This window comes from Rutilus rutilus (genome assembly GCF_951802725.1).
Source record: "Rutilus rutilus genome assembly, chromosome: 12".
Lineage (NCBI taxonomy): Eukaryota > Metazoa > Chordata > Actinopteri > Cypriniformes > Leuciscidae > Rutilus > Rutilus rutilus.
In genome coordinates, this window is record NC_140217.1 from 34,048,909 (window position 1) to 34,072,139 (window position 23,231).

The 23,231-nt window shown below is 37.7% G+C and overlaps 1 protein-coding gene across 4 annotated transcripts in view; it reads left to right on the forward strand.

Annotated features, from left to right (window-relative positions):
- Positions 1–21,547, forward strand: part of cntn4 (contactin 4) — a 158,689-nt gene extending 137,142 nt beyond the window's left edge. For 2 of the 4 annotated variants that reach the window (XM_084424928.1, XM_084424929.1), the window contains exons 13-23: positions 4,430–4,605; positions 7,232–7,349; positions 7,732–7,890; positions 9,203–9,352; positions 10,581–10,651; positions 13,103–13,337; positions 13,564–13,679; positions 15,162–15,348; positions 16,076–16,188; positions 17,949–18,117; positions 20,856–21,547. In XM_084424928.1, coding sequence (XP_084281054.1) covers positions 4,430–4,605; positions 7,232–7,349; positions 7,732–7,890; positions 9,203–9,352; positions 10,581–10,651; positions 13,103–13,337; positions 13,564–13,679; positions 15,162–15,348; positions 16,076–16,188; positions 17,949–18,117; positions 20,856–20,947 — 1,586 coding nt within the window. In that variant the 3' untranslated portion in view covers positions 20,948–21,547. Of the gene's footprint in view, positions 1–4,429; positions 4,606–7,228; positions 7,350–7,731; positions 7,891–9,202; positions 9,353–10,580; positions 10,652–13,102; positions 13,338–13,563; positions 13,680–15,161; positions 15,349–16,075; positions 16,189–17,948; positions 18,118–20,855 lie in introns of all 4 variants that reach the window. The other 2 variants (XM_084424927.1, XM_084424926.1) reach the window with 1 other exon arrangement.
- The last annotated feature ends 1,684 nt before the right edge of the window (positions 21,548–23,231 follow it).

A 23,231-nucleotide genomic window follows, 5' to 3' on the forward strand; every position in this document is an offset into this window, starting at 1 on the left:
CACTTTGTAATGCGTCTGAGGATGGGGAGCGGCCCATTAAATTGGTTATCAATCAGCCTGAGGAGAAGGATGCATCTTTTTTCTATCTGGATGAATTGCACGATTATCTTCAGATTTATATTTCAGAGAGAGTGTCACGGGCGTCTATCTGACACCCACCCTGAGCGTTTACTCTCGATTGCGTGGGCCGTGCGTCGCTGCATCCTTGCTGACGTACAAATGTTCCCCTATATGATCTAGCACCTAACTGTCACTATTAATAAGGCACTGAGACTAAGACAGGGACATTTACATTTGCAATTTCATTTAGGAGTGGAAACCTGGTTTGCCTGTGTACATCAGCGTCTGCCGCAACCCTTATGGGAGATGACAGTGGTTTATTTAAATTGACTGTGGTGATATGAGGGCTGAAAAATACCTGTCACATTAGATTCCCACTGGATAAGTTGCATGTAAACCCTCCCAGCAAACAGCGGTTGGAAACGGAGCATTGTGTCAGCCCTGCTGATGTCCCAATCATCAGAACGCTGAGAGGATATTACCTAGATTAATTAGTCTTAATTAGAAATTAGTTTTGCTGGACAGAGATTAACTGAGGATCAGATCATGTGTTTGGATGTTGGACAATGATATCAGAGTTGGTGAGAGATCATTCTCGTGATGAGTTGCCTCACTGTTGCATGCAACGTACACTATTATCTCATGTCGCTTAAAGTTGCAGTGCGCACATTAAAACATAATCAAAAAATAAATTGGATGTTTAACCACTTTCATACATAAAACTGTGGTTGAATTTATTTCTATATATATATATATATATGATGTGTGTGTTTTATACACAAAATATTTCTTTCAGTGGTGTTTAATTGTTTCATTGTTTTTTCTGTGTTGTTACTCATTTGACAATTAAACTTTTCTTTTGACTAAAGTTTCATTTTTTATTAAATGCTTTTATATTTGATGGAATTTGACCCAATGCTCTTTTGAAAAAGGACTAAAGCTATCACAGATTGCGCACATATCCAAGAGGCTCTATTTCAATTATTACTTTGTGATGTTTTCGACCCGACTTGTCTGAGTATGGGCTTCAAAAAAGGGGGATTGCAAGATCCGCAAGGTTATCGCGGAGGGTGGAAACTCAATTGGAAGAGGTTGCAGTGGTCAGGCTTTTTGTCAGCTTTCTTTTGGTGCGATTTTGCCGAGGTATTGGAGTGAAGATAAGGAGCCTTGGTCATTTCGAGTGCTTTTAGAGTGTGCATGAGGAGAGGAAAAAAAGACATGGAGAATGGGGGCAGATATATAACCGATTTTAGTATGGTATAGATTTTTTTTGTTGGTCAAAATCTTAAGAATCATGTCAAGTACACTTTTTTTGTAGCCGCCTGGTAATCATGTGAATGAAGCTCATGACTTTTCCTGATCCCATTCTTTCTTTTCTCTCCATTGTTCTCTATAAATAAAAATGCGTATCTATATTTCACTGTAAAAACACAAGTTCCTGTTCAATTTAGAAGTTAATTCATATACATTACTATGGACAGGCAGTTGTCTCTCTAGTGATGTAGTTTAGGTTTTGTCCTATTTTGTGTCTTTTGAGTTTTGTTATTCCTTCTGTGGAACAGTGTTTTGATGGCGGCTTAGAGTTTCATAAAACACACTGAATGACTGGAAAACGTTTATTTCTAGTTGTCAGCGCTGCATGACAAAGTTTTGAGTTTGCTTCAGTGCATTTTTTATTACAGATGAAAAGCAAGTTGAACATACTTTCTACTTCAAAATTGTTTAATATTTTTTATTACGAATTACGAATTTTACTCTTGCTGAGGGAATTTCTGTATATTGTCTTTCCTGATGTAATTACATTCATTTATTAATTTTCAGAGATTCTTGTATACACACTGTAAAAAAAAAACAAAAAAACTTAATGAAGTAAGTTTGTTCTGCCTTAAAATCTTAAGTTTAGTCAACTCAAATATCCAAGTTGTCACTTACTACAATTTCACATTTCAAGTTGACTAAACTCAAAATTTTAAGGCAGCATAAATACTTACTATTTTAAGTTAAAATAGCAGTGCATTGCTATCATAAAATACATACAGAAAAGCTTATTTAAAATAAATGACAAAGTCACACGTGTTATTTGCTAATAGTTTGACCTTGTTTGAGTTTGATTTCTTGACACGATCAGCAGGAGCCTGTCGCACAGATCTGCACATTGGCTTTGCTCAATTGGTTTTTGTGCCAAATCATTGTGAGCCTCCCAGAACACTTGACCTGTATGAGACTGCAATATTCAAGTAGAAGTATTAGAGAAGAATAACGTGTAGTCTGGCTCTACTATACTTCCACAGACCATTTAAACTTGCTTGGTCATTGTGTAGCAGGGTTTTTCCATTCCCGTCACCTTCTTTCTGTCGCTATGAAGCAGGATATTAGCAAAATGGATGGGGCTGCATTAATTCAAAAGTGTGAACACTTTTGAGGTCATTGACGTTTCTGTGATGGGATCGGTCTGAAAGCTTCCACGGAATGCCGCTGTTAATCTATAGGGTCTCGTCTTCTCTCGACAGCTTTAATGACAGACAGTAACAGTAACAAGGTATTATGCAAGAAGGATATCACTCAGATTACGCCGACGAGAGCTTGAGGGCGTCAGGTCTTTTAAACGAGGTTATCTATGCAATCTGTCACAAATGATGATGGAGCGGGGTAATAAGAGGCATTTTCTCCAGTTCTACAACCTCGACTGTAAGACAGCAGTGTCAGCTTTGCCTTGAATTAATTTTCAGGTTTCACCTCAGAGATTTTTCTACCACCGTTCAGGGCTCTGGTCTGAAGTGCAAATTTGCGGATCAGCGCAACCGCACATTCCCTCTACACCCTCACTGAGGCGCGATTCATTCATTACAACTACAATAGGTATTAATAGCTTCTCGTTGACTTACAATGGTAATTTTTCACTTGTTCAGTTTAGTCTGATGCTTGTTTAAATATAGACCGTGGAGGAATCCGCCTTGTTTGGAGACCCCAAGCCACTTCCATAGTGAAGAACAAAGGGAGCCATGGGACATCCGTCTACTATGAGAGATGGCAAACAATAACATGGGAGCATTACACGGAGAACAGGATGAAAGTGGTGAAGGTATCGGGGATGAAGTGAAGGTACATAACTCAACCAATCCTCCGACAAGTGCTGTTCCTACAGGAGAAGAGCGAGTAACATACTCTTTTCTGGGCTTCAAGGCGCTGCTGTTGAATTCTGAATTGAATTGCCAGGCTAAGAGCTGACAGAATACCAGGCAGTGCCGTATTGTCATCCCATTGTGTGAATCTGACAGACAGTCGGAGAGGGATCTCATCCAAACAATAAAAGAAGCAAGCCTCATCCGACGGCCCCTCATTGTGTTCCGCACAAAACCCATAGTAACGCACCTGTTAGCTTTCCCTTTCCAGTTTGATATCAGTCGAGATGGGAAAGGTTGTTTCACGTGTTTCGGAGACCTGTAATTCCAGAATCGAATCCTCACACATAGATTGGAAGCTTGTGCCGTCTGCTTTCAGCATACATTTGCACTCTTCTGGGGTATCATTCACCGTGCTTAATTTAGTCTGATGGACATTTCAGCGAAACACACACAGCGCCCTCATGAGGCTCAAAAGCGACCTGCAGCGTATTTTTGCTCTCATGCACCTGTTCTACACAAGGCTGCACTCTGAAAGTGGAGGAGCAGGCGTGCTTGTCGTGTTCACTTGTGAAATGGCGCCAGACTGTGTGCGAACTAAACTGACTTGGAAAGAAAGTGAGCTGGGCGCAGGCCCTGCTGGGACTGGTGGCGTGTTATCTGTTTTTCAGAGTAGTGCATTCTGGGACATTTGGGGCTTAGCAAAGATCAGACAGTGACACATGGTGGAGCTCACGGATCGTTCATGGGTTATTCACCTCTTCGTCCACCCTAGATATTGCCCTGTTAGTTGTTAGCCATCTGTCGTGGAGCTCTGTGCACTGGAATCTTATTTTGACATTTGAACAACTGTCAAAGATAACTTATCTGTTGTAATATATTTTAAAATGTAATTTATTCCTTTTATGAAAAAGTAGAATTTTCAGTGTCACATGATCCTTGAGAAATCAATGTTGATTTGCTGCTCAAGAAACATTTCTGATTATCATCAATGCTGAAAACACTAGTGCTGGTTAATATTTTTGTGGAAACATGATACTTTTTTAAGGATTATTTGATGAATTAAAGGTAAAAAAAAAGCATTTCTTTGAAATAGAAATCTTTTGTAACATTATAAATGTCTTTACTGTCACTTTTGACCAATTTAATGCATCCTTGCTGAATAAAAGTCAAGAATTTTCAAGACGTTAATGCTTGCTTTTTTGAAATTTATTTATGTGTAACCATTTATATATATTGTTTTCCAGAGCCAACGATCATTACAACTGCTCCCAACACGCTGGATGTGACCGTTGGCGAGAGCATCATTCTTCCCTGCCAGGTTTCCTACGACTCCTCGCTGGAGCTCAAGTTCACATGGTTCTTCAACGAGCAGCTCATCCACTTCGGCAGCCATGGAGGATACTTTGAAAAAGTTGGCGGAGTAAGAACAAAAACAATTAAAAATACCATTCAGTGGTTTATTTATTTATATCACAGCCAAAAGTTTCTGATAATACTGGGATTACCAAGATAAAGTGTATAGTTTATGTCTGGACCTGTGATCTCAACAAAATAGCATGTAATATGTTGCTGTATTCAATTAAGCATATATTTTAATCATAAATTGAAATATAGCAAATAAATGTATCATAAATCATTGAGTCAGAATACAGCATAATCATGCTTACTACTTTTAGAACAGGCGTTGCATGCCTGTGCAGGCTTAGGCAGCTAATAGGTTTTGGAACAGAGCCATAGTTTTTGAATATATTTTTAAATACTTGTTTTTCCTTTCTTAAAAAAAAATAATTAAGAACTAACACTGTGTCTACTAGCTGGACACTTCACATACATATATGCAAATGTATTTAAGCTGTAATTGGTAACATATTGTTCTTTAGATATTCATACCGAGTACTTTCAGCTGAATTGCTGGGAAAAAATTCACATTAATTCTTTCATTAAATTCCACAGTTTTGAGTTTGTGAATTTATGATAAGAGATTTTCCCATTATATGTGCAGGCACTGACAACCCATTCTGTATTAATCTACAGTATAATTAAGCTTCCCACTCAGTGTGAATTGCAGCACTTGTACAGTCACATGCGTTTCTTTCATTAAAAGTTCATGATATTTTTTTTCCCCTCTCCTTTTGGGATTGAGGGGCTGATCGCTTTTCTTGTCATCTAGTTCATCATGTCATCCATAGAGGTGCCCCGTCTCCAAAGAAACAAGCAATGGAGAACTTTCTAGATGGAAGTGCTCTATTTTAAGAGCAAAAACTGCCACTAATATTATTTTACCTGATTACTATGATTTATTATGAGTGATGTATCTTAATAGCAGTGCTTTGAGTGAAGAATGTGGGGAAAGTATATACCCTTGATAAGGAAAAATAGCAAAGTTATTAATTCTACACACCCAAAATTTGCTTTAAAGGGTCATGAATATATATATATATATATATATATATATATATAAAATGTTAACAAGATTTTTACATCAAAAGGCATCCTAACTTAGAAGTAATAAGCTATTTTCTCTCCTGTTTTTGACCCTCTCTTTTGAACACTCCGTTTTGATAGCATTCAAGACTTTGACCCACTGCAATGATTGGGTAACAGTTTTGCATATTAAAATCATTTTCAACGTCCCCACCATTACATATGTGAAACTTCTGATGTTGGCTTAGATCAAAATGTGCTTTCTTCCATACCCGGGAACCAACAAAGGAAAGAACAGCAAATCACAACTATTCAATTTGATTGCGGTGCTACTGTATAAATACAAGCGAACGGTGTCTTGACGTGATCTGACTGGAACTTCGTTAAAAATAAAGTTCATCCACACTTTCTTAATGTTATAGGATCACAAGGAAGGCAATGCAAAGACTGTTTTTCCACAACTTGGCACTTCAAACCATCTTGTAATCCTCTATCATTTTGTTTGCTTCTGTTTCGTTTTTACTATTATATGACATGTGCGAATCGGTGGGCGGGGCTAAAGAGGCCATGATGTAGAAGTAGGCGTTGATCTTCTTCTGTAGAGGTGGTCTTTCGTCACACTATGACATAGTAATGTGACATAAACTGAAACAAGTCGTTTTCTGAGCTTGGTTTCAATCAAAGCTGTCTTTTTGACTAATGAGGAACTTTTGAGTTCTGAAACTATTGAAACTGATATTTGTATAGTACAGTGACTTCTTATACAGTACGGTATGTCAAAAGATCAAGAAAATTTGATTTCTCAATTCATGACCCCTTTAAGTTAATTAAATTGTTCTAAGTACTCACAGAGACAGGTACCAAATTAGCCATATTTTTTATTCACCATATACTCTGGTTCACTTGGTAGCCATTTCTGAGCAAAAACTGCTCATCTAGACAAAAAGAGTTTTTGTTTGACCTATATATTTGCATGTCATTTAAAGGGATTCTCCACTTTTTTGGGGAAATAGGCTCATTTTACAACTCCCCCAGAGTTAAACAGTTGAGTTTTACCGTTTTCGAATCCATTCAGCCGAGTTTCTGATATTCAGAAGAATATCAGTAACCAGACAGTTTCTGGTCTCATTGACTTCCATAGTATATATTTTTTCCTACTATGGAAGTCAATGAGACCAGAAACTGTCTGGTTACTGATATTCTTCTAAATATCAGAAACTCGGCTGAAGGGATTCGAAAACGGTAAAACTCAACTGTTTAACTCTGGGGGAGTTGTAAAATGAGCCTATTTCCCAAAAAAGTGGAGTATCCCTTTAAGGCAATAATAAGCCATGGTGCAAAAAAAAAAAAAAAAAAAAAAACCTTTTCGAATAATGTCTTTGTAGTCCTGGTTTGTCTACGGCTGTACAGAGAGCTGAAGAAAAAATGTCATCACAATTTTTGTTCATCCAAAAGTTATACTGATAAATATCACATATATGTACTATAATGTAAGTAGTACATATAAATACAATTTAAACCAAGCATTATTTAAGATGTGCAAATACACCTGAATGATAACATTTGTTTAATTTCTCTACCCAATCTGTTATACCATATCTTTGATCTTTCTTTTTCAGCAGCACTCGGCAGGTGACATCATGATCCGAAACATTCAGCTGAGGCATGCTGGGAAGTACACGTGTGCCGTACAGACCAAGGTGGACAGCAGCTCCATTGCAACTGACCTGATTGTCAGAGGTGAAAATGCTGTGAAAGATAAATAACACTTGCATGTGGTTATCATATCTTATATACATAAATAAGACATAATCTACTTTTGCACACTCTGGCTATTGAATATTAAATATTCATCAACTAACTAGATACAGTGTTACAGACTGTTAAACAAGCCAGTGACGCATTGTAAATGTTTTCCAAATGGAGGAAAGATGTGCTGGTTTTCATGCTACGCCAAAAAAAATTAGACATAATCTAATTAGAGCTTTTAAGTCAGTAAAAACATGTAGCTCAGACTTAACCAGCTGCATTGCTGTGCTTTAGGGGGCCGTCTTTGTGCAGCCTACAAGCGTGACATCATTGTGTGTGTGTTTCTGGTTTGCATGGCTGTCTCCTGTCTCAGGTCCCCCTGGCCCCCCTACCAGCATCCATGTGGAAGAAATCACAGATACCACTGCCACTCTCTCCTGGAGGCCTGGTCCTGATAATCACAGTCCAATTACTGCCTACACCATCCAGGCTAGAACCCCTTTCTCCCTCGGCTGGCAAGCTGTTAGCACAGGTGGGGCTTCTAACCAGCCAAACACTGATCAAAACATTTTCTGCATAGTTTCCTATTTCATCCCCCTGCTTTTTTCTCTCCTATTACGTACTGAGATTTTCATCATGTTTTTTTTTTTATGCTTGTTAATGCTTATTTTAGACCTTGCCAAAATGATTGGTTTTACCACATGTAGTTTTGCTTTCTCTGTAGCTTGAACAGCGATCCAAAAGGAGATGTTTTGCTCTTTTCCACACAATGACAGTAAAATTTACCCATGGGCTGTATGGGGTGTAAACACAGACACACACATACACACACACACACAGTCTGGTTCGCTATCTTTGTGGCGACTCTCCATAGACGTAATGGTTTTATACTGTCCAAACGGTATATTCTGTCCCCTTACACCTACCCTACCCATCACACAAAACTTTCAGCATTTTTACTTAAAAAAAAAAAAAAAAAACTCATTCTGTATGATTTATAAGCTTGTGTACCCATGGGGACCCATAAGTCCTCATGAGTCTGTGTGCATTCAGGTTTAAGTCCCCACCGGGATAGAAAAACATGTACACACACACACACACACACAGAACTACTGTTCAAAGGTTTGTGGTTGGTAAGATTTTTTTATGTTTTTAGAGAAGTCTATTATGCTGCATTTGTTTGATCAAATATGTTTGCTTCGCTGTAATATTGTGAAATGTTTTAATATTTAAAAATAATTGTAAAATAACTTTCTATTTTAAAATATACTTAAAAAAAAAAAACTTTTGTAACAACATAAAAAGTATTCACTATAACTTCTGATCAATTTAATGCATCCTTGCTGAATAAAAGTATTAATTTCTTTCAAAGAATCGTACTGACCCCAAAAACATTGAATGGCAGTATAGAGAGATATAGGGCGCTTACCTTGACCAAATATAAAACTGTGGTGCCAGGATAAGAACCACAAAGATGAAGAGATCAATCTGAATTCCAGAGGGAAAAAAAGGTTTTAAAACAAGTGATTTTTAAATTTTAATGTTATGAATGTCTGCACACACACACACACACACACACACAAATGAAGCTTTACAACAGAGAATTTACTTATTTTTGAATTTCAGATAGATGTATAATTGCAACTATATATGGTGTTATTTTTATCTTAGCTTTCACAGCACCTGTAGATAAGCCCGCTTTTGTATCTTACCTACGGAGCCTATTATCTCACCGAGCCGAAGAGACCCGCGCTGTGCATCTTGTTTGTGTGAGCGAGCGGGGGGCCGTGCAGGCTCACGAGGGGGCTCGTCTCACAGTATGTGTGTGTTCTGTTTTGTTCCAGTGCCGGAGGTGGTGGGGGGCACTCATCTGACTGCTACAGTAATCGAGCTTAACCCCTGGGTGGAGTATGAGTTCAGAGTTTTGGCAGGCAACGCAGTGGGCACAGGAGAGCCCAGCAAACCCTCGAAGAAAGCCAGGACGAAAGAAACAGGTAAGTGCTTCAGACACGTTAGTCTGCATGTGGCTCTTTCAATTAGCATCGTGTGGTGTGAGTCGCTATCTTCCGTAACGCGTTGATTGCGTTGAAGGAGGACCAAAGCCATATCTAAGACTTCTGACTTTAGCCAGTAAGCAAACACCCTTGCAAAATGCTACAAAGCACTTCAGAAAACCCCATAGCAATATGCTGCAATGCTTGAGCATCCTGGCGGCTCATTTTGCATGCAAACACCACTCACATTCCTTCAGAAATTTTTCAAATGTAATTATGCATGCAGTTTTATGGGCTAGTATAAATTACTAACAGGCTAAAATGGAGTATTTGTACTTTTAAAAATTTATTTCTCACACAGCAATGCCATTTAAGTAACTGTAAAATGCAAGGTGATTAAAAACGGTGAAACAATAAATAAATAAATATAAATGTATATATGTTCTCTGAGGTCCACTAATAATGTTATCACGATTTTTACATCAAAAGATATATATATACATACACACACACACACACACACACACACACACACACTTACACACATACTATACTACCGTTCAAACAAATTGTGGGCGATAAGATTTTTTAAATGTTTTTGAAAAAAATATCTTATGCCCAACAAGGCTACATTTATTTAAACAAAGATATAGTAAAATGTGAAATTTTAAATAAAACATTTCTGTTTTAATATATTTTAAAATGTAATTAATCCTGTTGATGGCCAAGCTGAATTTTCAGCATCATGACTCCAGTCTTCAGTGTCACATGATCCTTCAGAAATCATTATAATATGCTGATTTGGTGCTCAAGAAACTTTTTTTATTATTTTTTATTATTAATATTATTATTATTATTATTATTATCATCATTATTATTATTATCAATGTTGTGCTGCTTAATTCTTTTGTAACATTATACATGTCTATAATATATATATATATATATATATATATTTATATATATACTATATATATATTTTTTTTTTAACTAAATTTATATCAGTTTTTATTTTCAGCTCACAGTTGAGCTTTTAAATCATACAGTTAAAACTGTCAAGGGAAATAGTGTCCAGCATCTAAAAATATAAGCATGTCATTTATACATGAAAATATATTTTAGCTCAAATCATGTCCATGTTATTTGTTGAACTTTCAAATGATATGCAAAACCGAAGTCTTAAATGGCCACACCTGAGCCAACTGAGTAAATCTTTTCCTTCCTCCAGTTCCCAAGGTCACCCCAGCCAACGTGAGCGGAGGAGGTGGCAGTCGATCAGAGTTAGTCATCACTTGGGAGGTAAGATGACCAATGCACTTCACTCGCCCGTCTGTGTGTGTGTGTGTGTGTGTGTGTGTGTGTGTGTGTGTGTGTGTTTCTCTCCCTTAGTGAGTCCTTTGTATACAGTCTCCCTTTGCAAGCTGGCTAGACATCATTGTTCCTTTTATGTGAGGTTTTCATTAATCATAGTACAGTGGATACACAGAACACTTCATTTTCTGTAAGAGCTGCGTGGCAATAACTGCCGCTGTCATACAGGAGAAGCAGCAAAGATAATTAAATGGAGTTACCCTCGAATTTTTGCGAGGAACTTTTCAAAGATTACGTTCTCTCTTTCTGTATCTCCTTTCATGAGAAATGTTCTATTGTTCAGGTTTGAGAGTCAGCTGGTATTATCTATTGAGCTGGAAGTTTGTCACAGGGAACTTGAGACTTCAGTTCTGTTGTTTTTTAAATAAAAATGACGTATACCACAGAACGCCATCTTTTGTCCAAGATAATTTCATATCTTTTACTCCAAAACCACCACTTCATTCAACAGTACTGGTGGATTTCACTGTACAAAACCTAGTGTTATATTGTATTTTAAGACTTCATATTATACTTTAATAACTTTACATAAAATGTTTTAAAATAAAATATTTCTTTATTAGACATTACATTTATCAGTATTGAAATGTTCATTGTGTAGCTTTGTCAGATTTTTCTGAGATTGTTCCTAGATAGATAGATAGATAGATAGATAGATAGATAGATAGATAGATAGATAGATAGATAGATAGATAGATAGATAGATAGATAGATAGATTGATTGATTGATTGATTGATTGATTGATTGATTGATTGATTGAAATCAGTTGTCAGTCGAGCACCGTTTCTGCTGCTCCAAATCTTAGAAGGCAGCGACCGGTAATAGACAACAAGGCAGCTCATAGGTTTTGGAACACATCCCATTAGGTTTGGTCTCTCTATGGCAAATTGTTATTTTCACAGCAGACACTGGAGTGAGTGCTTGATTACAGGTGCATTTTTATTTAGCCGTTAAACTCTCCCGCACAAGTGTGCGAGCGTGAAAACATAATCTCCCCCTTCTTTGAGTCGCATGCCATGGTTTAAATGGATGCTATTTTCTGGTGGTCTCACCGTTACCGCACCGCATTACTGCATGGTCAGTGGCAGACCAATATTTCAAACAAAAACCACCATGATGTCATTACCTGGCAAAACGATTTCCTGGGAGATGTAATCCCTCTCTTGCTGAAGAGGCAGAGATGACAGATACAGCCTCAGACCACGAAGTCTTAAGGCAGAGATTAGCACGAATACGGCGTCTGATGCCTGACAGGTGTCAGGAAAGTCATACACCTTGCTGTCTGCACAGCCAAAATATAACAGACGGGTTTGTGTGTAAACTCTAGAGTAAAAGGGTTAGTTCACCCAAAAAAAAAAAAAGATCATTAATTCCTCACCCTCATGTCGTTCCAAACTCGTAAGACTTTCGTTCATCTTCAGAACACAAATAAAGATCTTTTTAATGAAATCTGAGAGCTTTCTGTCCCTCCATTGACAGCTACGCAACTACCACACTGACGCTTCAAAAAGTTCATAAAGAGATCGTAAAAGTAATCCATATGAATCGAGCGGTTTAGTGCACATTTTTCTGAACAGATTTTATTTAGGCTTTTTTTTTTTTTTTTTTACATAAACATTCATCAACAACACATCAGTTGTGGTAAACAGAAGCTTAAACATGTTCGCTTGACCTGTGAGAAACAATGAGGTTCATTCTCGTGTTACGCTGCATGATCGAGCTTCAGCAAGAACCAATGAGGTTCGTTCTCGTGTTACGCTGCATGATTGAACTTCAGCAAGAACCAATGAGGTTTGTTCTCGTGTTACGCTGCATGATTGAGCTTCAGCAAGAACCAGTGAGGTTTGTTCTTGCCCGTCAAGCAGGTTCGGCTGAGCTTCTGTTTATTTTCGCTGATCAATGTTTAAATGTGAATAAAATCCTAAATTCAGTCTGATCATCACATAAAGCGATCGTGTCTCTTCAATAAATTTGGACTAAACCGCTCAATTAATATGGATTAGTTTTACAATCTCTTTATTACCTTTTTGAAGTGTCAAAGTGGTAGTTGCGTAGCTGTCAATGGAGGGACAGAAAGCTCTGATTTCATCAGAAAGATCTTCACTTGTGTTCTGAAGATGAAAGAAAGTCTTACGGGATTGAAATAACATGACGGTGGGTAATTAATGACAGAATTTACATTTTTGGGTGAAATATCCCTTTAAGAGAAAACACCTTACAAACAAGTAGCATGGTTGTAAGGTACGTGGTTGTTTTTGTCTGTGGTATACATATAAGGCGTAGTATATAAGGATAACATATCAGGGTATTTTAATAAAGGGAATGTACTGTATTATAGATATATGTGCTTTATTTGTGGGTGTGTGTCTGTGTTGCAGCCTGTTCCTGAAGAGCTCCAGAACGGAGGAGGGTTTGGCTACGTCGTTGCTTTCCGGCCCTTTGGCGCCACCGGGTGGATGCAGGCGGCAGTTCCCTCTCCCGAAGCCTCCAAATACGTCTTCAAAAATGAGACCATCTTACCCTTCTCCCCATTCCAAGTCAAAGTGGGGGTGTACAATAACAAGGGGGAAGGACCTTTTGGGCCCGTGGTCACCATCTACTCTGCTGAGGAGGGTCAGTCATATTAACCGTTGTGTGCAACAGAGAAATTAAAGTCAAATGTACCCTTTCACATATCGCTGTGTAACGCTTAGCCAGTTAATAGGAGCCAGGTTAACTGAAGTGTGTTGTGCCAGAACCCATTAATCATGGCCAGCCTTGTTTTTCAAAAAGAGTTGGACTTTTACAGACATTTGTTGAATAAAACGCTCTAATCGAAGAATTTCTCCGTCGAATTCAGAGCCTGGAAGGGCCCCCAGTCGACTCAGAGCCAAAAGTCTTTCAGCGTTTGACATTGAGGTGTCCTGGAAAGCCCTTCCCTGGAGCACGAGCAAGAAACGAGTTCTCGGCTATGAGGTACACACTAAACATTTTCACATTAAAAGCTGATTTTTTTTTTTTTTTTGTGCATAAACGAAATATTTAGTTTATTGTTATAATTACCTAAGATTTTTCAAAATCCTAAATATTAAAACCATTATGCAAATTTTTTAAATGAACATGAATAAAACTTGCTAAATCTAAATATAGAATTGTTTAATTAATTGCTTAATCCTTCAAAATAAATCTACTGATGACTCAAAGATTGATACTGATTAGCTCATGTTAATCAATTAAAAAGGAAGTATGGATTTATGATAACTGATTTTAAGTATTATGCTTATATATAGATATAGATATAAATTTATTTTTATTTTATTTATTATTTTTATATATAGATATAGATATAAATTTACTTTTATTTCGCAAGGACATTACATTTTTTTTAAAGTGACAGTAAAGACATTCATAATGTTACAAAAAATTATATTTCAAAAGTCATGTTGTTCTTTGAACTTTCTAATAAACTTTAAAAATGTATCTCAATTCACACAAAAATATTAAGTAGCACAACTGTTTTCAACATTCAAAATAATAAGCATATTAGAATGATTTCTAAAGGATCACGTGATGCTGAAGACTGGAGTATTGGATGCTGAAAATGTAGCTTTGCCTTTACAGGAATAAAATAGATTGCAGATTAGAAACATTTATTTTAAATTGTAATAATACAACATTAACAAGATAAACGTTAAAAAAACTTTTGAATGGTAGTGTATATAAGAAGTTGAGATCATAAGGAGGCTGTTACATCATTCACAGTACTTTATGGGATTGGGCGGGACTTCAATGATTGCTGGATGCCTCTACAGGATTATGGGTTGTGAAGTTCTTCACCAGGAGTTTAGCAGCTATAAGCAGTTTTGCAAGTGGTAGTAATGTGTTTTGTTATCACTAGGGAAACAACCTTTGGAGAAAATCTCCCAGAGTACTGTTGCTGCGCACTGTAGATCTTACAATGCGAGCTACCTTTTTAATTTGATAGTAACAGTGTTTTGTTTTTTAGGCTGTACTATTGCAACCAACAATAGAGTTTTCTCATTTCTCATTTCTCACTTCTCATTCAAGTCATCTACAAAGATCGTAAATATAAAGCACTGAGACCTTTTTGTCCTCTACTAACAATTATGGAACAAATACAAATTAGGTTTGTGCCACCATCCATCTCTGACTCTTCAGCTGGGACTGTCCACAGACTTTGGGAAGGGAAAAGAAAATCAGTCAACCTGACAGTTGGGAAATATTGCTTAAGATGATTTTCCTATGACAGGTTCATTTCAATACTGCCACACTTCAGTGGCTGAGTAACCAAAGCACCTGTAAGCAGATAACCTGCTATTCAGATACTCCACAAAGAAAATTATAAATGAATTGTTTCTCCCAATAGTTTTAAATGATATTGCACCCAGTTTAATTACAGTTTAATGCTGAGCGGTTCTGTTTTGTCTTTCTCTGTAGTTGAGATACTGGGAGAAGAATGGCAAAGAAGATACAGCTAGTGTGCTAAGGACAGTTGGAAACCGAACAATAGCCATTATTCAGGGCTTAAAAGGAAGTAGCTCTTACTATATAACGGTGAGAGCCTACAACACAGCAGGAACAGGACCACCAAGTCCAGCGGTCAATGTTACCACCAAAAAGCCCCGTAAGTAACTTTTTTTGTTTAATAGATTGATTGAAGAGGATGTTACTGAATGATTGAGTGTTTGGTACACCTGGTATTAAGATGCGTTTTGGTCGATCAGATCACGAATGAATGACGCTAAATACAGGTGTAAAACGGGGTCTAAAATGTTTTGAGCTTGTCCACTTCCCACCACTTCCAGAGGAAGTCGAAAACACTTTCGACCAGATTGCTTTAAACGCTCATGTGGTCGAATGTGTTCGAACGGCGAAAAAAGACTGCCTACTGACCTAAAACATTATGGGAAGCTCGCTAGCCAGACGGGATTTAAACTTTGTTGTCTGAAGACCTGAGTTTGGTTTGAAGATGAAAAACGTACCAAGCCCAATGTTCTCTCACCATTCCTGATAACACACACTCACAGCGTTCGGCGTGTACGTGCGGCTGTCAGAGCAGAAATGAAAGCTGATTCTCTCTGCGTGTTTTTCCGTCGTCTCCGTGCGCGTTCACGTAAATTGTGCAAGCTTATTTTGTCCATTAGATCGAGAATTTGACCCGCCCATAGACCAGGACAGAAGTGGCGGAAAGTGGACAAAAGAGACGGATTAAAACACCAGGTGTAAACGAGTATGTGTCTACTTCGTCTGCTTGTGATCCGATCGACCAAAACACATCTTAATACCAGGTGTAAACCGGGCCTTATTGTATTAGATTATTTTCTCTCTGATTTGTGTCTGTCTTCATCCAGCCCCCAGCCAGCCGCCCTCAAAAGTCATGTGGAATACGTCAAACTCCAAGATTATTCTCAACTGGGAACAGGTGAAACCTCTTGAAAATGAATCCGAGGTCATGGGATATAAGGTAAGCCCAAATCTTCTTGCAAAACTACACCACCAAATGCTCTGATATGTGCGTGACAACGACTCCAAAGCCTCTGTTGGTTTGCTTGTATTGTATGTACACTTCTGCACCAGCCATTAAAAATCTCATATCGGTCTGATCAGTGTTGGAGAAAGTTACTTTTAAAAGTAATGTGTTACAATATTGCATTACTCCCTAAAAAAGTAACTAATTGTGTTACTTAGTTACTTTTTATGGAAAGTAATGTGTTGTGTTACTTTGTGTTACTTTCTCTCTCCTGAGCTGGGCTTGCTTGTTTTTTGTGTTTTTTTACTAACAACAAAAACCAAAGTTCTGGTTTTTTTTCAAAAGTGAAATGAATAAGCCTCAGGCTGAAGGAAATGCAAATTCATGCCTGTACAATAAAGGGGCACAACTCAACCAAACCGTTTGAAAATTAAACATAAATGTGATGTTTAAAGTCATTTTTGCTTGGTATGGTTGAACAGGATCATCAAAGACATTGGTTAAAGGGATAGTTCACTTTGAAATAAATTTTTGATATGTTTTAGCTTACCTCAAGGGCATCCAAGATGTAGGTGTCTTTGTTTCCGCAGTAGTTTCAATTTTGATATTTTTAGGTCAAACCGTTCTTGTCTGTCAGTCATATAATGCAGGTCTATGGTCACTGTCTCAAAACACAAGCACAGAGTCCAAATTAAAACAATTCCCCATCGTCCAAATGAAACAATTCCCCATCATAAGTACACATTGATGGCCTAAGACACGAAACGAGCGGTTTGTGTGAGAAAACGAACAGTATTTATATCGTTGTTATGTCTTGAAAACAGCACACGTCCAAATGATCTGACGGCGCGGGCGGGTATAGATATATAAATAGATGTCGCCTTGGCTACGGTTTCGTTCCAATGAACTGCAGTAGCCAAGGCGACATCTATGTTTATATCTATACCCGCCCGCACCGTCAGATCATTTGGACGTGTGCTGTTTTCAAGACATAACAACGATATAAATACTGTTCGTTTTCTCACACAAACCGCTCGTTTCGTGTCTTAGGCCATCAATGTGTACTTACGATGGGGAATTGTTTAATTTGGACGATGGGGAATTGTTTTAATTTGGACTCTGTGCTTGTGTTTTGAGACAGTGACCATCGACCTCCATTATATGACTGACAGACAAGAACGGTTTGACCTAAAAATATCAAAATTGAAACTACTGCGGAAACAAAGACACCTACATCTTGGATGCCCTTGAGGTAAGCTAAAACATATCAAAAATTAATTTCAAAGTGAACTATCCCTATAATAAAGTGAGAATAAATACATGAAGTATATTTATATCTGACAAACTTAAACATTTAATATTTGCATGTTGTGTAATATTCTGAGTTTGCATTTCACTGTTTTTAGTCATTTTGAGGAAAACTGAATCTTTTTTGTGCAAGTTTGATGAGTAAATGCATGCTCACATTTAGTCTAGAACTACAATAACTATCATGTTCACACAGCGCACAACACCTCTGCACTTATGATTTCTCTCAACATGGGGACATAAGTGTCAGTCAATACATAGTCACTTGTGTTACTTATTTGAAAAAGTAACTCTTATTTTGTTGTAAATGTACTAGTTACTTGAAAAAAAGTTATCTTTTACCCGCATTACTATCTGTTACTCACCCCCAACACTGGGTGTGCTATAATGTGGGACCATGTAATTGGAGGTAATTGTTCCTAAAACATTTTGGAATGGTTCTGTAGGTACTGTACAAGCGGAACCATTTCAGCAGGCCCAACGTTATGGAGACTAACACCACGTCGGTGGAGCTCTCGCTTCCCACAGATGTGGAGTACTTCATCCAGATCAAGCCTTTTGGAGAGGGAGGGGAAGGCAGCAGCAGCCCACAGATCAAAATTCCCAGAATACCAGGTAGATTGTCCTATGCTGAGTGACTTATTTTTTTATGCAAAATTTTACTTAAGTGGAAAAACTTTGAAGCTTACAATATTATAAATAAAATGCATTATAAATAGATGAAGTAATTTAGCATTATAATATGTGAGGGATAATGTACAATCAGCCTGTCATTATCACATTAAACTCAACAGGGCGATCAGACTTGAATCAGCCTGAAGGGGTTCATTTTGCACTGATTACTGTACATTATCCTGCTGATTACATGACTGCTCGCCAAATAATTACTAAACGTGCATGAAAGATTGGGAAATACAAAATATTATATTATTAAACACTACTGTTCAAACGTTTGGGTCTGTACGATTTTTCAGTCCCTTCTACTTACATGTACCAAGGTTTCATTTATTTGGTCAAAAATACAATAAAACAGTAATGTTGTGAAATATTATTACAATTAAAAAAGTTTTTTATTTTAATATATTTTACATTGTAATTTATTATTGATGGCAGATCTGAATTTCCAACAGATATTACTTCAGAAATCTTTCTAATATGCTGATTTGGTGCTCAAGAAACGTCTTATTATTATCAATGTTGAAAACAGTTGTAGTTTACAGTTGTGCCCTGATCGGGCAGACCGAACCGTAAGTCGTAGAGACTTGAAACGTTGAGGGCTGGTAGTACTCACACCTCCTACAACGGGTAACCGCTGTACACACCGCCTCACTCACACCGCCTACAACGCGCAAAGGCGCGCCCCGAACGGCCTGACGGGGGCGCTACAGCGGTCAAAAGTATGAAATGGCTCATAACTCCTAAACCGTTAGGCGTAGGCTCAAGTGTCTTATATTGTTGGAATCCTTGGCTCAAGGTGGACAAAATGCATGGATTTGCTCGCCCTTCGGGTGGCATTTTCTAGTAAATTGAGGTTTTTTGAAAAACGTACTTTTGCGAACTACACCTAGGTTTTTGGCCTGATTGGAACCAAACCACTGCAGAAATATTCTCTGGAGAGTGACTATCAATAATCATAAAAAAAAATCGAAATTTCAATTCACGGTCGCTAAGGGGAACCAAAATGTTCGATGTGTCCGGGGCCACTTTTACTAAAATGGCTATAACTTGTCAACGGAAAGGGATATTTTCGCTAAACTCGAGATACATGTTTATGAGCTCAGTCTGAGGTTACATGAAAATAATTGCGACGATTGGTCTATAACAGGGAAAATAATCATGAAAATGGCTATAACGGCACCCAACCGTTAGTCTGATGAAAATTGGCATGCAGTGTCTTTGTCCAGGTTGCCATGATAGTCTATGAGAACATTGGCGTATCTCAAAAAACTCAGTATGCGTCATCAGCACAATGCCCTGAAGGAGCCTGAGAAGTTTCAAGCCAGCGCTTTTCACGGAAGTGACCTCCTTAGACTCCTGAATCCTTGCCGAGTCCAACAATACCAAACATGCCAGGTTTTGCCTTATGGTTTGTGTAACGGTGTCTTTTAGCGCTTAAAAAACTTGCAATTATCTTCGAAACCGTTAGTCCGATTGAGACAAAACCACCACAGGAAATTTGAAAACATAGGTCAATAGCTAAACAATAACGCCCAAATGTCAAAATTATGATAGGAACTGACAAAAAAATCCAATGAATGTCGCCCATTGATAATTTTTATGCTCTCATAAATATATGTCTAAACTTCAAAACAAAATGAGATATTTACAACAAATTTGACACACATATTTTTGCCACACATATAATTGCCTGTATTGGCTATAAATGGTCTTTTCCATCTATGATCTAAGTTTATTTGGATCCCCATTAGCCACTATCTAGGCAGTGGCTACTCTTCCTGGGGTCCCATACATTTGGGGTCCCAAAAATACAAAACTACATTTAATCAACAACAATAAAAAGTCAAGTCAATGAAACAATGTACTATATATTGTGCCATTAAATGTTCCTTTAAAAAAAAAATTTAAACTAATTTTTCTTGTTAAAACATATGTAATATCAAAGGTAAATCATTCCACATTTTCATTCCTCTATACATTACAGTCCGTTGTTTTGCAGTGGTTTTCGAAACAGGAAATAAAAAAACATCCCTTTTATGCATGCCTGGTGTTCAAATTATGACTAGTACTACTATACAAAAGTTGAGAGTACAGGACATTAGGAACAAATTAGGACACAGAATTATTTAATAGAGACAATCCTTCACCAGTGCATTCTTATTATATTAGTCCTTCTTTTACAGTTTACAGTGAGTCGTGTCGCTCTGTTCTGGACTAATTGTAATTTTTAATTAGTTAATTTTTTTCTCTTTACTTAATGTACTTGACCACACCACTGGGCAATAATCTAAGCAAGAACCATTGTTTGCACAATTTTAGAAATACAGTGTTGTGGTAAAAAGTTTCCACATCTCTTAATAACTGACAAACCTCTTCCCATACCTGTTACTGTATTTTTTGTTTTGACCACTTCAGCTTACTATCTAATATAACTCCAAGAAGTCGTATGTACTCTACCTGTTCAATAGGCACACTCTCTACAGACAAATTAACTTTTGATGCAATCAGCTTTTGAAGTTGAGTGTTTACATGCTTGCTAAATAAAACGTAATATCTTTTCACGCATGTGTGCTCAAAGGCCTTAAACGCTTGAACCCTGATAAATGCTGCTTGCATCTTTCATATAATATTTGTTTTGCTATTTCTCATTCATTCACTGATTCATTCTCTTTCAGGTCCCAATGCCATCGCCTCGGCTTCCAGTGTCTCCACTCTCTCGGCTCTCAGTACAATAGCTCTCTCCCTCACAGCTCGCACATCTTTATGACAGAACACAGCGCGGGCCGCTGACTTCAGACCACACGTTCTTCCTTGAGAGGAGACTCTGAGAAAAGTGACTCAGACAGATTGATGAAAACCCATTCATACAAACCAGAGGACCTACATGAACGATAATAGTGGAATGAAGAGAAAAAGATTAGGAAAAAAACGGGTGTGTGTGTGATTCGCTAGCCAATTCAAAAGAGATTGAAGGCTGATGGGATTGAATTTGATGTTACCAAAGCAGCTTAAAAAAAAAAAAAAAAAAAAATTGAGGAAAATATGTCACATGCTTCTTTTGTATGTACGACATATCTAGCTTTTTCCTTTTTTATTTGATCCAGTCGGTCTGTCTGTTCCTATTACGCAGTACGCAGAGTGTGTAGGAACTGCTTTAGATGCATGTCATGTACAATGTTTTGTAAGAGAATGCAGGTGTCTGAAACTTAGAGCAAGACATATTTGGCTGAAAACCAACTAATCATCATAGAATGAAGTGACGATCCTCTGAGGGTCACATGTACTTACAAGCTAAGAATCTCCAAGGACTTCTTACTGTTTACGACACGGGAATACTTTGCACTGAAATCGCGTCTGGAAGAAAGTGAACAACAACAACAACAACAACAAAAAAACAAAAAAAATCCTGACCAGAAACCTCGAGAGAATGCTGCTACAAGGCCAAGGCGGACGTCTTTGTCACCTCCCTCCATACTGGTCAGCAGCAAACGGACACCAGGCGTTCACATTAGCCGTCTCTTTTTTCCATCATCTTCCGCTTCTCTGTTTGTGTGTCGCGTCTAGAGCTCTTCTTTGCCTTTTTGTGTGCCTCATTGTGTGTTTTTGAAATCCTCAGGTCCTCAGAAAAGCCTTAATACATATTTTCTTAGCATTACCTACTTAGATAAGTGCTGGACGCCAAGGCTGCGAGTGGTTAGTCAAGCGGGATGCTGGGGTTTGGGTAGTTGGTGTGAGTTTATTGCTTCCATGTTCCATACTATAACAGCCGTATGCTGTTCCTCATTGTTTCAAGGCAATACAGTGTGTGTGTGTGCGTGCGTGCGTGCGTGCGTGTGCGTGTGTGTGTGTGTGTGTGTGTGTGTGTGTGTGAACTCTGCTAATGTAGGGGCTACGGGCTCTGCATTTTTTTAATGCCATGTGGGACTGGTGCGATGAAAGTAGCTTGTCATTTCTTGAGGTGCAAATAGTCGTATTGCTTAAAGGGACATGTGGAGCTCTAAGACTGAGTGAAAACAAATGTATATGTAAATGCTTTTTTGTATATTCCAGACAATTTATATTTAAGTGGAACACATCAAACTTTCCTACAAAACTCATCTCTGTTTTTATCTAACAAACAGAATAGACGTTTCTTAGCTTACCGTGGCTCTGCATGTGGATGTACTCATTCCATTCTTGATTCATTAGGTACTAACCAATGAACTTTCGACGAGATGATACAAATAGTCATCCATTTCAGAAGATTTGTGTATCGGTGTGTCTGCCATAGCCAGAATGCTCTTTCTCTAAGCAGTGCTTTCCACCAAACTTCTTTGGCTTTATCAGAGCTCCATTTATTGAACCATATAACTTTTTTCCTCCAAGGTTCTCTGTTTATACTGGATCAGAAAATAAACGACATTTATAAAAATGATCACACAAATGTTTTGTTTGGGTGCATTATCTGTGACTGACTAACAGAAAAATATGATTATAGCGTGCTTAATGATAGGTCAACCAAACATTTTGTCATTTGCTTAAACTCATGTCATTCCAAACCCATATGACTGTCTCTTCACACAGGTCAAGTAAAGCGCCTTAAAGGTTATCCATATGACTTCTGTGCTATATTCCATCTTTTGAAGCTTTGTGTGAGGACTGGAACATGCAAGTTATTTAAGGAATATTTCACCCAAATAAAATGAAAATTCTATCATCATTTACTCACCCTCATGTCATTCCAAACTATGAATTTCTTTCTTCTGCAGAACACATTTTGAAGATTTCTGTTGGTAATAGTTTTGATTAAAGTTCGCCAAATCACGATCGGTTGTGATCCGATACATTTTGGAAGCTCGATACCTCTTAGTAAAATGTAGAGTTTAAGAAACTTACATTTTGACATAATGTCAGTCACAATTATGAGTAGGCCTATATTGTGAGTTATGACCTTGTATGGTGACCTTAAAAATCTCAATCGTTCCTGATACAAAAGCTATTGTAGTGCTTCAGATGACCTGCTTGAATGTGAGTGCTATTTAAACTATTTACCTTTTTTGGAGCCTGGCAGC